Genomic DNA, 23810 nt, shown 5'->3' on the forward strand with positions numbered 1-23810 from the left:
ATCATTGAATCTAAATGAACATTGTTTGTATAAAATGATAGCAGCAATGTCTTATGTATTTTTAAATATTACGAGGCTTGAAGTACTTATAATAATAGTATATAAGTTGGGGAGTAGTCTAGTAAATAGAGATAATGTTCTAAGGTCCTTGCATTCTTCAAAAAAAAAGAGGTATTAGTTAACATCAGACGTTGATAAATTAAGAATGCATGTTGTAATTTCTAGGGTGACCATAAAAAGTTGTAAATACTTTCTAAACTAGCAGAGGTGAAACAAATGGAATGAGAAAAATGGTCCAAAAGCAGGCAAGACAGGAAAGAAACAGAAACAGAAGAGATGGGACAAATCACAAAATAAGTTAAAACCCAAATATATCAATAAATATGTTATATGTTAATGGTCTAAATGATTCATGTAAAAGACAAAATTCCAAATATCTGATGCTCAGAAAGGACGCATTTAAACATAAGGATATGGGAGAGTTTAAAGTAAAAGGATGGAAAAGATATATGATATAAATAGTAACAGCAATAAAAAAGCTGGTATGGCTATAGTAAAATCAGGCAAAAGCCTTAAAAGCTTAGAGGTAAAGGTCTTTTATCATAATAAAAGGTTAAATTCACTGAAAAGATGTAACAGTTGCAAATTTAGACATAATAACCTGGCCTCAAAATGTATAAAATAGAAATTGATAGAATGACAAAGAGAAGTAGACAAATCCACAGTCAGTAAAGATAGAGGTTTGAAGAATCTACTTAACAAGCTTGAATAATGGACATACAACAGGACACTGTTCCCAACAACTGCAAAATACACCCTTTTAAGCAAACATGGAATATCTATAAAAATTGACCATATAATGAACCATAGCAAATCTCAACAAATTTCAAAGTCTTGAAATCTTACATAGTAAGATTCTTCTCAAGACTGGCTATGTTGAGGATTCATTTGAGAGTTGTAATCAAGAATTTCAAGTGAGTCCCCAATGTGCTTCTCTCCAGCAAGGTTCCTCTATTCAGGTTTAAGCATAAGAGAAGGTAATTATTTTGATTCTAGCCAGGAATGAATTTTCCTAGGAGACCATACTGAGGAAGCAGAAAGATAAGGATGTCTATGAGAACATTGTAATATTGAACCCTGGAATCTAAGATGGGCAAGAAGAGAAATGAGGACATGATCAGGGTGATTGGATAGTGGGGAAAATGGTATGATTAACGGATGCAAGGTATCGATGAGATAGAACTGCTGGAGTAGATGAGCTGGAACGGTAGGAGGTGGTGATCAAGTGTTGAGGTGCTTAAAATCAGATTTTGTAGATGCTGCTGTTAAGATCAAGGGTACAGCTTTGGCATGGGAAGCTAGAATGGTATGTTGGACATGATTGTGGTGAGGAACTCAAAGAACTAAGAGGCCAGTGTTAGATGAGTCATCAGATGATTATTGAAATCATCAAAAGCAGTTTGAGGGTAGAATGGAAGATAGCCAAGTTCTGACAGCTTCATTTATTGAAGAGAGAGGGACCTGAGGGTCAGTAGATGACATGAACAAGGTAGGATACTAAATGAAGAAGTCTGATGGCAAGAAATTAAAATGTATACAGGTTTTTGAAGGAAGAGATAAGAGAAAAGATCTAGAGGAAACAAGGAGGAATATTCCCCATCTACAAGGAATAGGGAAGCAAAGCAACTGTCTTCAAAGGAGAGGACTTCAGGCGACAGTCACCTTTTTGGAGGGTAGGAGGGAGCACCTTTCAGAGAGAAGCTTGAGGAGCAGAGGAGTTTTCACTCAGTAAAAATAAAACTATTATCATTATCAGTGTCATCATTATTATTAATACTAGATTTTGTGATTAACTTTTGTTTTATACCATTCTTATTTCTAGACACTTCAGTAAGCTATATACTCTTGTATTGGTATGTCATTTATTGACTGAATGTATTTTATTTTCTTTAAAAGTTTGGGTGCCAGGCCTGTGACAATAAGCAGCAAAATATTCATTATCCTACTATACATACTGGAAAATCAGGTTTAATTTCATTTGTGGAATGACTGCCATAAGCCAGACTCTTAGCTGATGCTAGAAATACAAAGATATATAAGATACGATATCTATTCTTAGAGTATGGATTAATAAGCCCCTGGGAATATAACTTATGTATGCATGCTTGCATACACACAGCTAAAAGATTTTTACACACACATAGCCCAGACTGAAAGCAGTGGTCACCTCTGAGATGGTGAAGGGAATGGAAGGGGTAAGATGTTAAGGAGGACTTTCCTGTTTTAGCCTGTGTTCTTTGAATCTTTTATAAAAAATGCATTAATGTAGCTCACTAATAAAAGAAAATTAAAGAGTTTCTGGAAGTTACAGTTTTTCTTTGTGACAGTTAAAAGGAGAAATTTTGCTTTCTAAGCTTTTATCTTTTTCTTCTAGGCAGGTATACCAATGGGACCAATGCCAGCAGCGGGAATGCCTTACATGGGACAAGCACCATTCCTGGGAATGCGTCCTCCAGGCCCACAGTACACTCCAGACATGCAGAAACAGTTTGCTGAAGAGCAGCAGTAAGACACCTCTCAGATTCAAGGATAATAATGATATGATAGCAGTTATTTTTAAAATTGTCAAATGTTCTTTAATACAGATTTGAAAACCAAAACAGTTAAGTTGCCTTTAAAACTCTTCAAAATTCTTATTAGTTTAGAGCCACAAGGGACCTTAGAGATTCTCTAATTCAACACTCTTTTATTTTATATCTAGGGAAAGTGAGGTCCAGAGAAATGAAGCGACTTGCCAATCAAGATTACACAGTTACTAGCAAAGCCTGTACCCAAATTCATGCCTCCTGATTCCCAGAGCACTGTTCTTTCTCCCATATGACACTGCCTTCTCGAGAGGGCAGCCCTTTTCTATATGCAGAGCAAAGAATGTTTTTGTTTGTCTACCTGTTTGTCAGTTTTTGAGATTACTTTTCTATGAAAAAGGTTTATCTCCTCCCCTTGAAAATTAGACAAGAAGTAAATTCATATGTATAATTTAGGTAAATCGGTTTTTAGACTCATTTCAAATATTTGGAAAACAGGATTGTCATAAGACTAAAATTAGATATAATTAGCAGTGGAGTTTATAGTGGAAATGCAAGATGATACTTGCAGACTGTTAGTAGAAATCTAAATATAATGCAGTTGATAATCCCTGAAGTTGGTTCTTCACTAGACTGTTTTTTCCTTTAGAAAACGATTTGAACAGCAGCAAAAACTCTTAGAAGAGGAGCGAAAAAGACGCCAGTTTGAAGAGCAGAAGCAAAAGCTCAGACTTCTGAGTAGTGTGAAACCCAAGGTGATAAATCACCACACAAACACATACACACCCTCAATGTGCCTCTTCTCATTCATTGTATTTTGTCACTGAAACCACAGCCCAAGCTGAGGCTGCATTAATTCCTTTCATTTTGGGTTATCTAAGTTCTGAAGTAAAGATTTTTCTTTTTCTGTCAAAATGCTTTACTACTGACCAGAGTAGGCTATCAGCTATTGTCTTCTTACCTCTTTTTACCACCGTGGCAGTGTTTGTAATCTTTTTGGGAGAAGCATTAATCCTCAGTTTACTGATATGAAAATGGGTTTCTCATAATTCTGTATATTTAATATGTCATCTTTATTCTAAAGTGTTTTATAGATGGACCTTTTAATATTTTTATAGTCTGTAGAGTGTCATTTTACACCTTTGTTTTATATATTTATCTGTGCTTTTCTGCCTTGGAGAATGCATTACCAGAAGTATGTGGTAAAAACATTGGAAATAGACTAAAATCTTTGCTTTTCTTTTAATTTGGGAGGGTTTAGGAAGAAGTGAGAGATAAATGAAGAAATATACATACATTTATTGTCTCTTAGACAGGAGAGAAAAGTAGAGATGATGCTTTGGAAGCCATAAAAGGAAACTTAGATGGGTTTTCCAGAGATGCTAAGATGCACCCTACTCCAGCATCACACCCCAAGAAACCAGGTAGTTTTAAGAGGCATTAAAATTTTCTTTTCCTTGAATATGAATTTCTGTGTGTTTAGTTGCTCATTATCTGTGTATTAAGAGTCAGTGCTGAGCTCTTCCTTCAAACCAAGTACAGATTTGGATGTTCTAAAATTTACAATGGGTTAAGAGCTCTGGTCTGGATAACTATCTTGGGAGGAAGAAACCTCTTTGACTTCTGGTTAAATGTCAGTATGACAGCTTCAGTTGTAAATCTTCTCTATATAAGTGAGTATTTTAACATTAGTAAAATCCATTAACTCAAAGCAAATGTAATAGATGAGTTTACCATTTCATTTTAATTGTTTTGAAATTAATTTTACTTTTTATGAGCTAGCTGAAGTTTTATAATTCAGTATGATTAAACTTACAAATTCTTAAAATGCCCCATTTTTTAAAAAGTCATAGGTTTAATAATGCTTCTCATGAAATTTTAGTTTCTTTAATACATTTCTTCGTAGTTTATATCAGGTAAGCAAAAAGAAAAAAGAAAGAAAAAAAGGCTATTTGGAGCAGGGTGAAGGAATATTTTTTGTTTTTTTTTTTGCTTTGGACATTTAGCTGTTGAAATTAGTTTTGTCTTTGCATGACTGTTACTACATTCTTTTTTTACTTCAATATTTTGATATTTCATTATCATCTAATTTTAATAATATGCAATTAATATGATTATAAGTCAGTCAACCAAGAAACTGCTTAGGCTGGTATAATTACATTTATATATACTTTATCTTAAATCCTTGAATTATAGTACCTTTCATAGTGATACCAGGAGGGAATAATCTAATTTTGGCACAGCAATTACATTCTAGATTTTCTGGGACAGCTTTGACTCTGTCCTAGTAATTTCACTTGTTAGATTATGAACCCAAATTCTGATTCCAGAAATATGCCCCGAAGTAAAATATACCCCAAGATTGAAACAAGAATGGACATTAGCAACTAGACTGAGTTCAGAAAGGAACAATGTTTCTAAAAATGAGGATTATAAATTGACTAAGCTAGTTAAGATATAATTTAAGAATAGACTTTAGAAGTTAATGTTAAAAACTGTACCCAGCACAGAACCTAGAAAAAGGAGAGGAAGGCAGAGAGGGATAGTCATTGTTAGGTCAAATACTGTTCTATCCACATTGAATCCCCTTTTGGACAACAATGTCCAACAATGTAGTTCAACAGTGTTGAATAATCAGTGTTTTGATGTTCAGATAATCTTGTGAATTCAATCAACATTCATGCATACTGAGTCAGAAAAAGATTTTCCTGAAGCAAGCCTGGGAGTTTCTAGATCCCCTCTAGTTAGGGTCTTAAGCCTAGGCCTAGAGTTTGGAAAAAGTTTCTTGTGTTTTCACCACCAAAAGCATGCCTTTTTTTTTTTTTTTAAATTCAATTTTATTGAGATATATTCACATACCATACAATCATCCAAAATGTATAATCAGTTGTTCACAGTACCATCATATAGTTGTGCATTCATCTCCCCAATCTATTTTTTGAACATTTTCCTTGTACCAGAAAAAGTAAAAATAAGAATAAAAAATAAAAGTAAAACAGAACACCCAAATCATCCCCCCCCCACCTATTTTTCATTTAGTTTTTGTCCCCATTTTTCTACTCATCCATCCATACACTAGATAAAGGGAGTATGATCCACAAGGATTTCACAATCACACTGTCATACCTTGTTAAGCTACATTGCTATACAATCGTCTTCAAGAGTCAAGGCTACTGGCTTGCAGTTTTATAGTATTCGGTGTTTACTTCTGGCTATTCCAATGCATTAAAACCTAAAAAGGGTTATCTGTATAGTGCATAAGAATGTCCACCAGAGTGACCTCTTGACTCCATTTGGAATCTCTTAGCCACTGAAACTTTATTTTGTTTCATTTCGCATCCCCCTTTTGGTCTAGAAGATGTTCTCAGTCCCACGATGTTGGGTCCACATTCATCCTAGGGAGTCATATCCTGCATTGCCAGGGAGATTTATACCCCTGGGAGTCAGATCCCACTTAGGGGGGAGGGCAGTGAGTTCACCTGTTGAGTTGGCTTACGTAGAGAGAGAGGGCCACATCTGAGCAACAAAGAGGTACTCAGGGGGAGACTCTTAGGCACAATTATAAGCAGGTTTAGCCTCTCCTTTGCAGTAATGAGCTTCATAAGGGGAAGTCCTGAGATAGAGGGCTCGGCATGCCAAACCATCAGCACAATTCAGGTGAGGAAGCCCAACACATCTCCATTTTCCCCCAGCTCCTCACGGGGGCCTGCATATATATTTTTATTCTCTGCCCAAATTACTTTGGAATGTGTTGCAATTTTACACTAACCTATGCAAACCTACCAGGTCTCACTTCCTATTAAAAGTTCCATGTAATTATGGTATTTGAACAAACTGTATAAATTAAATTGTTTAGAAAGTATAGATCCTGCACCAACTAAACATCTCTTCCCTTGGTCTCACATGGAATTTGAAGTTTTAAAATGCAGTCAGTACAAAAGCATCTTTTAACTTTTCCCCATAGACTGTTTGTTTTAAAATATTTATAACTGTATTTATTACATGATTTTTATACTTTTTATTAATCACATATATAGCTGCAGGAGTTTATGAGCCAAATGTAAACTGCATAGAATTAACATAATTCCAGCCAAATACCAAGAAACATTGTTTTAACATTTGCAGCCATTCTGTTAGTAAATACCGAGGGTCCAGTATGCCTTTTAAAAATATTCAGAGTAGCTCTCAGGTTTCTATACAACTATCTTGTACCAGTACTACTCTGAGAAACCCAAATTGTTAGTTTCTTAAATCCACACTTTGGTAACCATTGTTAGAAGGCTTTGAGTTGAAAGTGGCATGGCTTTTTTTTTTTTTTTTTTTTTTTAGCAAAATTAATTAAGACAGTAATTTTGAGTATTCATTGTGCATCTTTCATAGAACTTTAAATGCTTTGCAGTTTTAATTTCATTGATCCAAAAGAGAGTACATAAGTTTGTAATGTCCTGTTTTTCAGAAAAGAGCCTTTTAAAAAAAAAACAAACTTCTGTTGTAACATTAGGCTTTTAGTAAATATTAAAGTAGTTCAAAGTTGTTAAAAATGTTAAGAAGCAACAATAATATAGCATTGTTAATGAGCCTTGTGCCAATGTGGCCCCTGTAGAGCAGGTTGATCACATAAATAAATCTCATCTTTAACAATAAAAACACCACAGTGATGTTCATTCATATCCTTTAGTGCCAAAGATCTTTAAACAGTTTTCTGTTAAGGTTCACTTTCTTCTTAAATATTGATTGTTGAGTTGTGTGATTTAGCACTTCAATGGTATTCCAATTTTTATGCTTTTCACAAGAAAATATCTTGGTATTATGTTAACTGTTTTGTGATCTTTTATAATTTTCATTCCTTTTACATGGTAACTTTACTGAAAACTAATCTATGCAAAGTATCTGGATTAGGAAAGACATCAAAAATTACAAGTTGGTATTGTGCATTGTTCCTGTATTATCAGGGTTCTTCAGAGAAATATAATTGTCAGGAAATATATGTATATAAAAATATACATAAATATAACGAGATTTATTATAGGAATTGGCTCAGGCAACGATGGGGATTGGCAAGTCCATATTCCATAGGGCAGGCCTCAAGTAGGGAGCTCCAATGAAGGTGGTGGTGGATTCCCCAGGAGAGGCTGGCTGGCTGCAGTAGAGATAGATATTCCTTCTGACTGCTGAAATAATCAGTTCTCCCTTTAAAGCCTTCAGGTGATTGGATGGAACTTCTCTCATTGCCAAAAGCAGTCTCCTTTGTTGACTGTAGATGTAATAAGCCATAGTTGCAATCAACTGACTCATGATTTAAGTCTATGAAATACACCCACAGTAACAGTCAGGCCAGTGCTTGCTTGGCCAAATAACTGGACAACAGAACCCTAGCCAAGCTGATATATGAATTTAATCATCAGAATTCCCTAATGGCTTAATGAAATTTAGTCGTCAGCGTATATATCTGTCCAAAAGCAGCATATAGGTAGGTTTTCTTATATCTGATATGTATTGTTTTTGAGAGAATATTATCAATTAATACTAACCTAATAAAAGAAAGGAAGAAATTGTGTTTTATGTTTTTCTGTTTTTTGAATCAAATGCAAAATAAAACCTCATTTTAAAAAGACATAAAATTGTGTATAAATAGATACCAAAATATTTTGCATGCATTGTATAATTTCATTAGACTGCTATTACTTGTGCTATTTCTTATTCACCTCCACTAGTCATGTTTCAGTATATCCTTTTGGAATTGTACTACATCTTGATTTCTTTTTCCCTATTGATTTTCATTTCTGTGTGTTTCATTGCCATTTTCCATTTCACAGATTGTCCCACACCATTTCATTCTATAAATGTCTCCCCATCACCTGCCTTTCTTGATGAAGAAGAATTCAGTGACTTTATACAGGGACCTGTTGAAGTTCCCACATGTGGGCCTTCTTCCTCTTCCCAGCCTTTTCAGTCTTTCCATCCTACCACCCCAGTTGGCCAGTTGCATACACAGAAGGCTGGGGCACAGCCTCTCCCTCCAGGTCAGATTCCAGTGTCTTTTGCCTTACGTGGTGTCTGTGGGCAAATTCCTTATTTCTCTACTGCTTCAGCCTCACACAGTATACAGAAAGCAGGTAACTCCTAGCATTATTAATGAAAGTGTTCTTAAGATAATCTTTAAAAATTTACTTCTGTTATATAAGTAGAACAATACAGTGATATTGGCAAAGAAACTTGTACGTGAATTGTATGAGTGCTGTTGAAATTCACCAAAATAAGAGTCTAGATTTTTAAATTTGGGAGCCCTCATATTCCAGAAAAGTGATTTAAAACGTTTGTTCCTAAGTTAGGAGCTATTTAGATCACCTTAAAACCACCTTAAAACCTTAAAAACAAAGTGGTTTCTTAAGGAGATTACTCTTTTATTTGGGAAAGTCACCTATGTCATTTTCTTAAGAATAATGACTGAGGAAAAGCAACTTTAGAAAATGCTTTCTCTGGTTTGGTGACAGAGCCTTGGGGTCAAAGATCCAGGTTCTCCACTTATTATCAATTTGTCCCTGGACAAGTCTTTATGTATTCCTGTGCCACAGTTTCATCATCTATGAAATAATGAGAGCAATTATATGCTTTATCTTGAGGCATAGTATAGTGCTTGGAGGGATCTTAGGAGATGAGTGTTTAATCCTAACTTTCTCATTTGACAGATGTGGAAACAGTTCTGGAAATGATGTTACTTCCCAGAGGTCTCCTCAGTAGTTAGTGGAAATGTCTATATCTTATGTAGGGCTCCAGATTTCTAAGTAGTGTTCCTCCCACTATACTACTCTACCTACTATCTCACAGTGTTGTGGAGAATCAAAGTAGATAATGTGTGTATTAGTTCTCTAAGTTTTTCTGTAAAGTCCTATACAAATGTATACTCATTGAATTATTTTAAAAGTTTGCATTATATATGGCAGGGCCTTCCCTATAGAATATGGGAGTGAAGATGGGTGATTGAAAAGATTAGTAATATGCAGTTATATACAAATAATCCTTCATACTGTTTGTTTAGGCCCTTCCTTGGAGGAGAAGCGCCTAGTATCTTGTGATATAAGTACATCTGGGCAGGAACAGATTAAATTAAATACTTCTGAACTTGGGCATAAAGCCCTAGGCCCTGTTTCCAGTAAGAACCATCCCAGTTTAACAGCCAGTAACGGGGGTGCTGTAGATGGACGTGTAAGTGGTGCCACCCCTGCTGAAACAGAAAAGACTTCAGACCAAAACCTGTCAATTGAAGAGAGTGGTGAGCTCATGAAATGTTCAGCAAAAAATTCCTTTAACCAAATGTCGCTTAAATGCTAACACCTTCAGCATTAATGTTGAAATGAACGCTGCTTGATTTTGCTCTTTGAAATCTAGCTTAAAATATATTTAATGCATTCCTTTCTCCAATTAACCATTAAGATTTTGCTCTGAATTCTTTCAACACACTGTTACTCGTTTTTAAAAAATGATTTTGATAACCAGTTTTCTTAGTCAAAATCATTCCTGCTTTAAAATTTCCTTTCCTCTTATTTTATAAAAGCTGTCTTCCCCCCCTCCCCCCTTATAATTTCTGTTCTTCCATAAAGGTAAAGAAGTTAAAATTATAACTGGAAAAGTCACCAATGAGAATATGGTTTTGCTTTCCCTGAAATAAATCATATGCATGCTGCCTAATCAATCCAAATTTTATAAACTCAGCTTGCAGAGAGGAATTAGAACATGGGCAGCCCTGGAGACAAACTTTTGGAGGATGTTTTACTGGACAAGAAAGTATTGGATTGTGCTTTTAAAAAAACTAAAACTGTACATCTAAGGCAACAGTGTCATATTCAGGTTACAAAAATCAGACTTCACAAAGAAGCAGTATTATATTAAAAGCTGCAGGTAAAGCTTGGGGCAATTAAATTTTTATATGTGTATATGTATATATATTTTAACTACTGTCTATCATATTTTTTCCTTTAATTTGTAATGCATATGAGATGGTACAAGCCTCATATGATTCAGAATATTGAATTGGTACATTTTAGTTTTTCTTTAGTTTAGCCTTTAGGACATAGTTAATGTACAAGAATTGTTTAGAAACCAAGTATTTTAGTTATATTGGTGACTTTTTTTTCTTGAGTGTCTTCAGCCAGTGCTTCTCTTAATAAAAAACCATTACTCAGAGTGATTTCCCCATTTTCCAATGGACATTATGTGCTTTAGAAAATGTTCCTTATCTTTTAGGTATGGGAATATTTCCCTCACAGGATCCTGTTCAGCCCAGAATGCCTCCTTGGATTTACAATGAGAGTTTGGTTCCAGGTAAAAAAAAGTTTCTTTGTCTATGATTCCTGTCTGGATCATTTTGTTTTAAATATTCTAGATGTACTTGTAAATGTTTACTGTTGAAACTACAAAATATGTGGAAGGAATTGTAACTTGTTTTCTTTATTTTCTGAAGAAATCCAGACTCTTAATTAAATAGATCTAATGGCTCTTAAGGCTGCTTCTTATATGGAGTAACTATATAAATGAAAGAGAAATGTTTTGCTTAATGTTTTATTGACCATCAATTGCTTTTATTTCTAAAAGTTTCCTTCGATTTATCATGATTTAAAAGACATTATCAAATAATTTCATAGATACCAATAACTTATCAAGAATAGCATTGATGTTTAATGTAATTTCCTGAACTATTATTGATTAATTTATTTTTTTAAAATACTCTTACGACTTATCATGTGATACTATGTGAAGGAAAAAATCAGGTGGCATCTTTTTCTACATTGCAAGGTAGTGTTTACTTTTTTCTGTGTATGTATTATTACTTGGTAAGCCAAAAAAATCACTAATGTATACATTTTATAATGCTACTAAATTTAGTATAAGGAAATAGTCTATTTAAATCAATATTGATGTGCATAGAATGTTGACTATACAACAGCATATGCTAATCAGTATTACTATATTGTAAATTGTTTAATTTGCTGTGCTTTGTCAACCCTTTGAAAACAAAGGATAGTTTCATTAGATCTTCCATTTTCTATGTTGGTTGTAGTCTAAAGTTCTTTCTTCTATACAGTTGATTAACAAAAACTCATGCAAGATTCCTATAGCTGAGCTCCTTTTTGGAAGAAGCCATTACTGTCTAGTTTACATCATAATCACATAATCACAAATTTAAAGGCTAATTATTCCCTAAATGTGTGGGACTTCAATAGTACATAAAAATAATAGTCTTTATTCCAGCTACCCATTAGCATTTTAGACCTTTTCCTGTATCTCTCTGTCCTCAAGCCAAATAAATAACAGAAAAATCTAGATCTTGGTATAATTTGGGGTTCTACCCGTTTTCTGCTGACTTGAATTTCTTTCTCCCTTCTCTGGCCAAACATATTGCACACATACTTTCCTTGCCAAAATATTTGTTTGTAAGGCTAGCCTCTTAACCTGTAATCCACATTTGTTATCCTGGATGTACATCTTTTGTTTTAAACATTTTTCTCTGACTTAGCTCAATCCACTTTGATCCCCAACAGCTCCTCTAACTAGGGTTGCCAGATTTAGCAAATAAACATACAGGATTCTCCCAGTTCAATTTGAATTCAGATAAACAATTGTCCTTTATTTTATAAGGCCCCCCTTCCTCTGAAAGTCTTTCCCTCTTTGTTCTTTGGAAGCCGTATTTTATTGTGAAAAACTCTCCAAATGTCTCTTCCTTTTTTTCCAAACACTTTTTCTGCTTCCTCACCTTGACTGAAACCAAATTCCTATAGCGTCTTTGCCTATGGTATTTTCTCTCAAAGCCTCTGATTCATAGGGCCAGGAGAGAAGTGATGTTAGTATCATTCTTGTTTCCAACTGCTATTTTCAGACTGCTCCCACAATTGTTACTCTTCACCTTCTTATTTTTTAAAGTTCATAGCATCTGCTTGTATCACCTCCAACTTACTGTCATTACAACCACTGTTGAATTACAAAACTTTCTCTTACTTTCAGTCCTAAATCTTTAGGACTGAGCTCCAACCTCTCTTCTGAGCCTCAGGCCCTAATTGTCTGCTGGATATTTCCATTTGGATATCTTATAGCAATTCAAACCCTGTTACCGTTTTAGATTAGAAATGTTCTTTTAAAACAGAGGTCTAAGATTATTCTTATATAGTAATAACAATAACAACAAAAAGATCAGTCACTTGTGCTTTGTTTACATTTGTAATCTGGTCTTTCCTGTCGTAGATACTTACAAGAAAATTTTAGAAACCACAGTGACTCCAACTGGAGTAGATACTGCTAAACTTTATCCCATTCTGATGTCATCTGGACTTCCCAGGGAAACTCTTGGACAGATATGGGCCTTAGCTAATCGAACTACACCTGGCAAGCTTACTAAAGAAGAACTTTATACTGTTCTGGCTATGATAGCAGTAACACAGGTAGACAATGTTTCTTAAGTTAAACCAAATAACTTTTCAATATAATTTGAAAGAAAATGAAACCTTTATTGACTACAACAGTGTAGAATTCCTTACACATTACAATTTAGATCATTTTCAGGATACAGGACTTTAAAGATGCATAACTTATGATGCACATACTTGTAAAATATTCTTTTGTTTAGAGACTGTTTAATATAGTCATATTCTCTGGCCTAACTGTATCCTTTATGAACTTGAAAGTTAGTGATAAATGAAATAACTCTCTCTGTCCTTTGAAGTCCTTGTTTAAAATTCCTTAGGTAAAGTATTCTCAGTCTGGTAGTTTTTCTCATATTATAAAATGATTTTGAATTATTTGCTTATGGAGAATTAACGAGAATCTTCAGAGAGGGAAATGTCAGAACTGATATGTATTGGCAGTTTCTTTGCTAAGTATTAGGTTTGCATTAACCTTGTTACTTTTTTCTTGTATCAAATTTGTGAGTTTTGAGAGAGTCAGTAGAAACATACCAGAGGTACAGATTTTATGCTTAGGTTTCTGTTTGCCTGATTTAGATTGCATTTGGTTTGCAGTCCCCTAAAATGTTTCCATTTTCCTCCTCTTCTGTGTAGAGGGGGGTTCCTGCCTTGAGTCCTGATGCTTTAAGCCAGTTCCCAGCAGCTCCTATTCCAACTTTAACTGGCTTTCCTGTGACCCTGCCTACCCCAGTGAGTCAGCCGACTGTGATGCCTTCAGGCCCTGCAGGCTCCATGGCCCTCAACCTCGGGCAGCCAGTCATGGGCATTAACCTTGTTGGACCAGTGGGTGGAGCTGTGGCTCAGCCTCCCAGTGGCTTCTTGCCAACTTATCCTGTCAATCAGGTAAATGGAAAAGCTGTGCAGGATATTCCAAATAATTCCTGAAAGTGAATCTGTGCACCTTTTTTTTTCTTTTTTTAAACCAGGGATGCATAGAAAAGATGACTGTTTCATGGTGGACCCTTAAGGTGAAAAATAAGAAGTATTAGAATAATACATAATTTAGTTCTTCATTATTTAAAAAAAGCCTGAAGATATTTGAATTTTAACTAAAGATTTATAATTCCTTATAGTATATATAATATATATTTTAAACCTAAAACCTGATGAAGTTGTATTTTCAGGAAACTGCTGAATTTCAGGAACTGGCTTAAAATACCTGTTTATTTTATGCTTCTCAGATTAGCAAAAATTCTTAAAGAAATTATAAAATGTAGTATCAACGAGAATATAGGGAAAAAGTAACTGAAAAAGTTGGTATAGACTTTTTGGGAGGCAGATTTGGCAATAGCTATCAAAATTTAAATGTCCCTGTCTCGTGATCTAGCAGTCACACTATTATTCCACAGAAATAGTAATTCGAATTAGCGAAGATACACAAGGATATTTGTTGTAGCATTGTTTGTGAGAATAAAAAATTAAGAACAGCTAAATGTCCAACAGAATGAGAGAGATTAAATAAATTTTGGTTCATCCATACAGTGGTAAACTATATGATCATTAAAATGAATGAGATAGATCTATATGTATGGTCTGGAAAGATGTCCATGTAATAGAATTACATTTGTTTAAAATGCAGAACAATAAGTGTCGTATAAACTCATTTTTCTATAAAACAAACTGTTGACAGTACTTACCTCTGGAGGATGGGAGTAGGAGTCAGTGTCCACTATTTATTTTATACGTGTATGTGATTGGTTACAACAAGCTTGTATCACTTTTGTAATTTACACACATGTATATAATGTTTTTTTAAAGATGGGAGGTTTTTAATAACCCAACAGATGTGATTTAGCTATTTAAAAATTGCAAAGATTAGCTCTTTAAACCAATCTTTTATCATTTTTACGGGAGAGTGTCTAAAAACAGGATTCCTTCCTTTAGCACTTAAGTTGATGTTATATATGGAGGATGTTCTTCAGAAATTAGGTAGTTATACATAAATCAGGAAATTTAAAACTCAGTCTTTGAGGCTGGCCACTGGAGATTTGTTAACTATTTTATCAGTTTGATGCTTTTTTAATTTAAATGTCCTCTATAAACCTAGGTGATGAAGCCAGAAGAAGATGACTTCCAAGATTTTCAAGATGCTTCAAAGTCAGGATCCCTTGATGATTCATTCAGTGATTTCCAAGAGTTACCTGCTTCTTCAAAAATAAATAATTCCCAGCATGGAAACAGGTAGAAAAGAGTTGAATATATTTAACACTGTATTTAAATAAAAAGAGGTATCCACAATGATAAGACTGAATATAAATAAGGGAACCGAGACTCCTTTCTCTAATACTTTCCTTGATTAACCCTTTATTCATATTTCATTCTTTGGATTTCTTTCCCCTTTGTCTACCTTAAACTTCAACTCCTCCTACCATTTTCTCCCAGTGCATACCTACTTACCAACATTTCTTCTCCCTGAGCTAAACCTGATTTATTATAGCTGAGTGTACCTGTGCAGTGATGACTTCATGATCTTGTTTTAGGTTCAGGTTTCAACTTTGAAAAACTTTCTGGTCAGGAGCATATAATTTGATATTTCTATAATATGTACTGTTTTTTTTCCCATAGAAATCATAATTCAGAAATCTAAACATGATTATTCCTAGCTTCCTATCTTATGTATGTTTCAATCAGTGGCTTTTTAGCCTTCAGATTTCTGTTACTTTATTACATAGACAGTTGCATAAACATTTCTCTAATGTTTTATGTAGTAGCTTAACGTATAGGTATAACAGATTCAGTAAGTTATGTCAGCGCCTTTGTATCTCATTTTTAAGTAGATATTTATACTTCTTTCACAGAGTGGAACACACTAGACTTTGAGTAAGCAGTAAGAATTTCTTTGTTTAATTTTGGAACTTGTTTCTGTCAGGATACATATTTCATTTCTGTTATTTTCCTGTTGGTGAAATTTCATTCATCTCTTCCATTTTAGCCATTGGATTATCTCTTAGTCAATATTGCATACAAGCAGTAACAAAAACTTGGGTAGGCATTAGCATTAGAGAGAATTACAAATTGGAGAAAGAGATTATTCTCCTAATTTTACGACTACATCAAACACATGTAAGTGATATATTTACATAATATTTAAATAACTTATGAGGACTGTGATTGTAAAGTAATGGAATTTCCAAGACGTCTCCACCAGCACATATATTATTAATCTTATAGTCACATAATGATATTTCTATCCCAGATCTTTCTTTGAACAAAATTTGTATGTTCTACAGGGAACTAAGCATCCCTATATAAAATACCACAGGCATCTCAAATTCACTGCATACAATTAAACTCATTGTTTTTCTGGTCAAAACTAAATAAGTTTGTTAAGTCATTGTTCTCTGCCTTGGTGAATGGTATTACCAGATCCAGTTACCAAATCAGAAACATGTATTTTATCTTTTGCTCTTTCCTTTCTCCTTTAACAACATCATCTCTGTTTGCTCTGAATGGTGTGGAAAAAAGCCTTGGGTGATCTTCCTCTGCCTCCTCTCTCTGACACTTGCCACTTTCCCTGCAGCTTATACTCCAGCCATGCAAAATGCCTCTTTCAAAGCTTCTGGCCTTTATACATTGTTTTCTTCCATCTGAAATAACCCTTACCTCTTTGCTCTCTAGTTAACTGTAGTTCCAGTTAAAAAATCAGTTTACTATAGGAAGCTTTTCCAAACCCCTTCTCCATCAACTCCCCCACCTCCAAAACAAGTTAGAGACTCCACCCTTTGTACTGCCATAGTAACCTACGAATATCTGTGCTCTGTATAAATTTGTTTTACTTGACTGTCTCCCTCACTAGACTGTAAGTACCTAAAGATGATCTTTCACATTTATATATGTAGTGCTTAGCCTCTAATACATAATTAGGAAAGGGTTTTTGATTGGATGGATTATAGGATGCAAGTTATAAACTGAATTTATCAAAGTGGTGGTTCATTCCTCTGGGGAGGGGAGAGAAATCTCTCAATAGATGAAATTAAAATTTGGGGGGGTAGAAAACTTTTAAGATGGTGGTTAGACCTGAGATACATGTATTACACAATTTTGTGGGGGATTATCTCTGCATAATTGTTTACCTTCATATGTAGGCATGCTTTGCAGATAAGTTCCTTTTACAGTTCTGATTTGACTGCTTCCATGCTTTTCTTGAATGAAAACATTTTGCTTTTGACTGAGAATCCATACTCCATTGTTCGTTTATTCACTTATCAAACATTTATTTAGCATCTTCTTTATGCCAGACATTGGGGTAGGCACTAGAAATACAGAAGCAAAAAACACAACTCCTCCATTATCTGATAATATACATTATGATTGTATATTAGGGTTGATGCTTAATTATATATATAATGAATTCTCTAGTTTATGATATCTTACATTCCATATTCCATATTGTGAATTTATATTAAGAGAAGATTTGTTATGAATAGCTAAGCCTCACTGAGATCATTTTGGGCAATGTTTTTAAGCAGAAAAATGGGAAGTATCTGTTAAAGAAGATGAAAAAGCAAATAAGGTGTTAGAAGTAGGCTGGAGTGAAGAGCATTGTTAGCCTGTGAGAAAATGACATTATTTGAGGGTGGCACCAGTTGTGGGATGCCTTATGATTTGTGTATAGCTTTTGAGAAACTAGACATGGCATGATGAAAGTGATTCTTGCTAAAGTGTGTGGGATAAATTCAGCTGCTATGGTAATCTTGTTGTGAGATGATGAGAGGTTCTCTGAGTTTAGACTTCCAGGCACTGAAAAACATATATCTGAGATACTGGTTGGACCTAGTGTTAGACTGGATGTCAAAGTGAAAGGGAAGATAGCAATTAAGCCTAATGCAAAAGGCATGAAAGGAGGTCTGAAAGACAGCAACATCATTCATTTATCCATCCAGGAAATACTGTCAGTCACTGGGAGTCTATAATAATAAACAAAACAGACATGGGACATTGATAATAGAAAAAAGGTCTAGAAGGCTTAAGATGTAGTGATTGGTTAGGTTGTATTATTTTGCTGAGATTGAAATATTCCTTTTTAAATATGTGTATTTAGCAGGGTAGGCACCTTAGTAAAACCATCTACCATAGCCACATGGAATGATTGTGAAACGTAAATGAATTTACCAGAGAAAAAGCAAAGTACTTATGTTGGTGGCTGCAATCTCCCTCTAAACTCTTGCCTTTCAATAGAGTTCAGGTTCTTAAATTTTAAAACAATATGCGCTCTCAGTTGAGTACCTTTCAGTAGGATTAAAGAGTAGAAATAATTGTTTTCATGTTTGGAACATATAATGACTATTGTGTAAATGGGCATAAACACTTCCAGGGTAATTATAGTGGTTTCTTTAATAATAACTTCAGAGAAAGAACTAGAATGAATTATTCGTTCCCAGTAGGCATAAAATTACAGTCTGAGTCATAGGTTTTTTTTTAATGGATTTTATTTCATTGACTTCACTCAACAGTACTTCATTATCCTGAAGATGCTCTTATTTTTTTCCAATTTTGTGAATATAATTGTAAGATTAATAACATTCAATTAAATGTCAGACTTAGTAGAAAGATTTTATCAATTTGAAGCTTGAGCTTTAAAAGACTATAGCTAAAATTGGAAAGCTGTTAAAAACAAATGGATCGTTCAATTTTGTGTTTTTTTTCCTAAGACAATTACCTTTATTTCTATGTAATATTCTATATAATGAGCTATAGTTTAATTACTTATAGGACTTTAAAACAACTCCCCTATAATGTATAGATGACTACCTATTATATCTGTCAACATCAAATAGGTGGCAGCGGTTTTATAATGATGTGAATTTAAATTATACCTCCACTGTAGTGTTTGATGGCACTAAGTCCTAAAGCACTATGGACCCCATTAACATGCATGTGGGAGAGCGCTTTTTCGCCATGCTTGTAGGCTACTGATAAGAAGATTTAAATGACTGTGGAAAGGTTTTTGCTCCAGGACAAAGAACTCAATAGAAATCCATTTATAGAACTTGTGCATATGGTATTGAATGACACAAACTATGGTGGAATGTAGTCATTCATATGTAAAGGTTGTTCTTCCAGGGAGCTGCCTGGGTCTGATAAGAAAAAAAAAAGCAATGCTTTTATAGTATGCATTTAAGCTTTGCAAGAATTACCGACACTGATAGTACTCATTATACTGTTTTTTCATCCAGTGAGAAATATGTTCCCAGGCAAAGGTATCTTTATCTAATTCTGAAGTGATTGTTGTTTTGCTACAACGATAGCTTCTGGAACCACTGCTGTGATCCTTGTGAAAATGCAAATTGTATTAACTCTACTGCTGCTTATCAGATGTGTGAACTTCTTCCAGTAAGCAATGCAATATGATTAAAAGAACAGTTTATATCTTGGCTTGAACAACATTTCATAAATAGATTTTTATCTTAACATTCTGCCTCTACACTCTGGGCCCATTTTAAAGAATAATTTATTTTAAGGTTAACATAATTTACTTTAAAATACAGTTCCTTTCTGACACTGGGTATATTTGGAGCAGTTCACTTTTGCAATTTTATGGACAAAAGTTAAAATTTCAGGAGGTCATAATTCTATGATAACCTGTTCCTAATGTCATTCCAATCTTTATTATTACAGCTTAAAAGAGATGGTTAGATGTTCAGTGTGGATCTGAACTTTCTTGAGTTAAAGTTTTTATTGCTTGGGTGTTGTTTCACTCTCTCTCTCTCTCTCTCTCTCTCTCTCTCTCTCTCTCTCTCTCTCTCTATATATATATATATATATATATATATTTTTTTTTTTTTTTTTTCCCCCCAAGGAAAAGGACTTTGTTTTAGTCATTTGTAGTATATGTATATAGTTTCTAACTTTTAAAGCAAAGGGTCATGGGTTTTAATTAGGTACCTGTTTGCCATTTTAATTCTAAGCTCCTATTGATGAAAATGGAAGAATTTAATGTACTAGGCATTGAGAAATGTTTCTTTTTCCCTTTTAGTGCCCCTTCTTTGTTGATACCGCTTCCTGGAACTAAAGCATTGGCTTCGATGGATAAATACGCTGTATTTAAAGGAATTGCAGCTGACAAGTCTTCTGAAAATACAGTTCCACTTGGAGGTAAAAACAGTTCATAATTCATAAGCCTAGGAATACAACACTTAAACTAAGTTGTGGGGGCCTTTTATGTTAAATGTGTAAAATGTATGTTAAGTATGTTTCACAAAGCCGGTCTGCCTTATTACTTCTTGAAAAACCTTGTAAAACCTTAATTGAGTTTTTGTCTTTTCATCGTAGAACCTGGTGATAAATATAGTGCTTTCAGAGAACTCGAACAGACAATAGAGAGTAAATCTTTGGGTAAGTTTTTGATTCCTTAAATGAATTATTAATAAAAGATTTTTGATGATTCTTTCATTGACACCCTTTATTTTATTGTTTGTGTTTTAGGAGAAAAAACTGAAAGGGTAAAAATATGCTGTAGTAGGGATTATTATGATTGATATTCAAACTACAAATATTTTAACTCAAAAAACCTCAGTGGGTACCTATTACCTTTAACAAATACTATGATAGGTACTAAGTGGGAAATTATCTTGTGGAAGAGAGGTAACGCTTATTTTTTGTGCCTCTGGAAATTGTAAGAAGTCAAAATGTGGTTCAGTTATTGGGAATTGATTTCTAAAATGGGTGCAGTTTCCTCAGAAGATAATACATTTCCTTATACTGGAAGCCTTCAAACCAAGTTAGACTCCTATATCAAATGAAGGACTGTGGCAACTTTTGGTTGTTATAGGTGAATTCAGAGATGTTTAACAAGACTTGACCTGTTGACAGTTTAAGCAATCTGTGAACTGTGCAAAAAGCAGCAACCAGTCTTACATTTCAAGATTTCCAAGATTGGCTACAATTTAATGAAAAAGATGAAGTGAGAGGTGTTTCTGTTCATTTGTGGTTCCCATCTCTGATAGAACAGCTTAAATAGAGTGGAAGGCAATATAGAATGACAATTCTAGAACCAAATATGTAAAGACTGAAAGTTATGTTTGTGCTAAATCCTGCTATGAATATGTTTAAGGTTTAGGTAAAGCATAGATTAAATGATGTCCTCCAAAGTTCAACTGTGCATACTAAAAAATGTGTATACACTAATCAGGATTTCCTTCTGGGCACATTACCACATTTCACTTTTATGTACTGAATCCTCAAACTTGGAACATCCTTCACTAATCATTTATTTCCATCCTCGTGCCCGGGATAAGGCAGAAAGTCAGGTAGGTGTGGTAGAAACTGTACTGCTTAAACATCTCTGAAAAGAGAAGTCCACACCTCTTCTAAGAATATTCAATCCCTTGACAGCTCTTAGGTTTTTGAAATGTTTCCTTGTGTTTCATAAGCCTTTAGGATGTGATAACTATTTCTTCCTCAGTGCCTATGTCAGGTACAAGGAATACAAAGATAAGCCCCAGAGGAACTTTTGGTTCAAGTTTTCATTTACTATTAGCAATGCTTTCATCAACTCTTGGGCCAAGGCAACTTGTAGTAACAAGCATGGTTGAATATCAAGATTCTGTGTAATAATGGTATTAATGATCGTATGATATGTGCTTTATTCCTATGAAAGACAATGGGGAAAAACAATGGTGTACTGAAATGTAAGCAGTACCTTACTCATCCCTTTATTAACAGAATCCTACATTGTTCTTGTCATTTTTGTTTGCTTGCTTTCATTCCTATCTCAACTGTAACTGTCAGGCCTTTCAAGCAGGGGTGCTAACTGTTCATTTTAGGAAAATATATTTCATTATTCTTCATGAAATGATAGCCTTTTCATAGTCTTATTAAAAATACTTTGGCCTGACCGCATCAAAGTATGTGGAGACTTTATCTTCAAATTTATGAAGAATAGTATGGTATCATGTTCAAGGCTGTGGGTTTCTTGGGTTAATAAATGACAGAGTTTAATAGTATTTCCTTTTTTCTACCCTTTCAGTGTAAACCAGAACGTAAAAGTAGGTGAAGAAAATATTTTGTATAGAGAAGTGAGACTCTTAATGAAGTTTTATCAAAAAGTGATCTCATTTTTTGTTTGTTTTTATTTTTTATTTTTTTTACCATTTTTTATTAAAATATATTCCCGTATCTTACAAATATCCAAAGTGTAAAACAGTTGTTCACTGTATCATCACATAGTTGTGCATTCATCACAATTTTTGAACATTCTCATTACTCCAAGAAATAAAAATAAGAATAAAAATAAAAGTAAAAAGAACCCCCAAAACATCCCATACCCCTCCTCACCCATATTATTCCTTTACTTTTTGTCCCCATTTTTCTATTCAGTTGTCCATTCACTGGGTCAAGGGAGTGTGAGCCATAAGGTTTTCACAATCACACAGTCACACCTTATAAGCTATTTAGTTATACACTCTTCAAGAATCAAGGATACTGGATTGCAGTTCTGCAGTTTCAGATATTTCCTTCTAACTATTCTAATAAACTACAAACTAAAAAGGGATATCTATATAATGCATTAGAGTTACCTCCAGAATGACCTCTCGACTCCATTTGAAATCTCTCAGCCACTGGAACTTTATTTTGTTTCATTTCTGTTTCCCTTTTTTGGTTCAGAAGGCTTTCTCAATCACATGATGCAGGGTCCATGCTCATCCCCATTAGTCACATCCTGCATTGCCAAGGAGATTTACATCCCTGGGAGTCATGACCCACGTAGCAGGAAGGGTGGTGAGTTTACCTGATGAGTTGGCTTAGAGAGAGAGGCCACATCTGAGCAACAAAAGAGGTTCTCTAAGAGTGACTCTTTGGCACAATTATGAGTAGACGTAGCCTCTCCTTTGCAGTAACAAGCTTCATAAAGGCAAGCCCCACAATTGAGGTCTTGGCCTACTAAGCTGGTAGTCCCCAATGCTTGCGAGAATATCAGGAATTCCCCAGCTGGGGAGGTTTAATATTTCCACATTTTCCAACAGTCCCTCAAGGGAGTTTTGCAAATACTTTTTATTCTCTACCCAGATTACTCTGGGTTGTATCGGAGCTTCATGCTAACCTGTACAAACCAACAAGATCTCACTCCCTAGTCAAGGTTCCATGTGATTATGGTATTTGAATAAACTGACCATACAAGTTAAATTATATAGTATGCTACAGAAAATACAGATTTTACACCAAATAAACATCTCTTCCTTTGGTCCCACACAGAAGCTAAAGTTTTAAAACACAAAAAGTGATCTCTTTTGAGATGTTTTTAGGTCCTAAAAATGACAGAGAGGGAAGCTTATGAGGATTCAAAAGTTTAGCTGAAAAACTACCTATGAAATTATATGCTTAATGTACCTTCTGATATGCAAGTTTCCAATGACTGGAAATAATTTATTTGCTAAAAATTTCCTTTGTTTTTGAACTTGTAAACCCACCCATTTTTATGTCTTTTTAACCCTTTTACCCAGCTTACATTTCTAGTGGAAAAGTTTATAATTCATCAGTAAGTTTAGTTTGCTGTGGCGATTTCTTTTTAAAAATAAAGCAAAACGTGTCAATTTCACAGGTATTTTCAAAACAGCACATCAAAAATTGAGTATGGTGTACGATAAAATTGGATGCTTATTACCCTTTCATTTACAGAAATAATATAATCTGTCATACATTTGCCTAAAATTCTAGGGGGATTTTTAAAAGTTTTATGTCTACTTCTGTAAATTTGTGAAATTGACTTTAGTCTTTTTAGTGATATGTCTTTAAAGTATAAACTACAGAAAATCTGAATGCTCTTTCTCTC

The 23810-nt window shown here is 34.3% G+C and overlaps 1 protein-coding gene across 10 annotated transcripts in view; it reads left to right on the plus strand.

Annotated features, from left to right (window-relative positions):
• The window catches only part of SYNRG (synergin gamma), a 128516-nt gene that overhangs the window by 30115 nt on the left and 74591 nt on the right, over positions 1-23810 (plus strand). For 4 of the 10 annotated variants that reach the window (XM_037810270.1, XM_037810271.1, XM_037810273.1 and 1 more), the window contains exons 4-14: positions 2435-2565; positions 3235-3340; positions 3898-4009; positions 8402-8701; positions 9625-9858; positions 10830-10907; positions 12822-13018; positions 13634-13882; positions 15087-15220; positions 20016-20134; positions 20312-20374. In XM_037810270.1, the coding sequence (XP_037666198.1) occupies positions 2435-2565; positions 3235-3340; positions 3898-4009; positions 8402-8701; positions 9625-9858; positions 10830-10907; positions 12822-13018; positions 13634-13882; positions 15087-15220; positions 20016-20134; positions 20312-20374 (1723 nt within the window). The remainder of the gene's footprint in view (positions 1-2434; positions 2566-3234; positions 3341-3897; positions 4010-8401; positions 8702-9624; positions 9859-10829; positions 10908-12821; positions 13019-13633; positions 13883-15086; positions 15221-20015; positions 20135-20311; positions 20375-23810) is intronic. The other 6 variants (XM_037810279.1, XM_037810276.1, XM_037810277.1 and 3 more) reach the window with 3 other exon arrangements.

The sequence above is a fragment of the Choloepus didactylus genome, chromosome 18, assembly GCF_015220235.1.
Source record: "Choloepus didactylus isolate mChoDid1 chromosome 18, mChoDid1.pri, whole genome shotgun sequence".
In the NCBI taxonomy this organism is placed as follows: domain Eukaryota; kingdom Metazoa; phylum Chordata; class Mammalia; order Pilosa; family Megalonychidae; genus Choloepus; species Choloepus didactylus.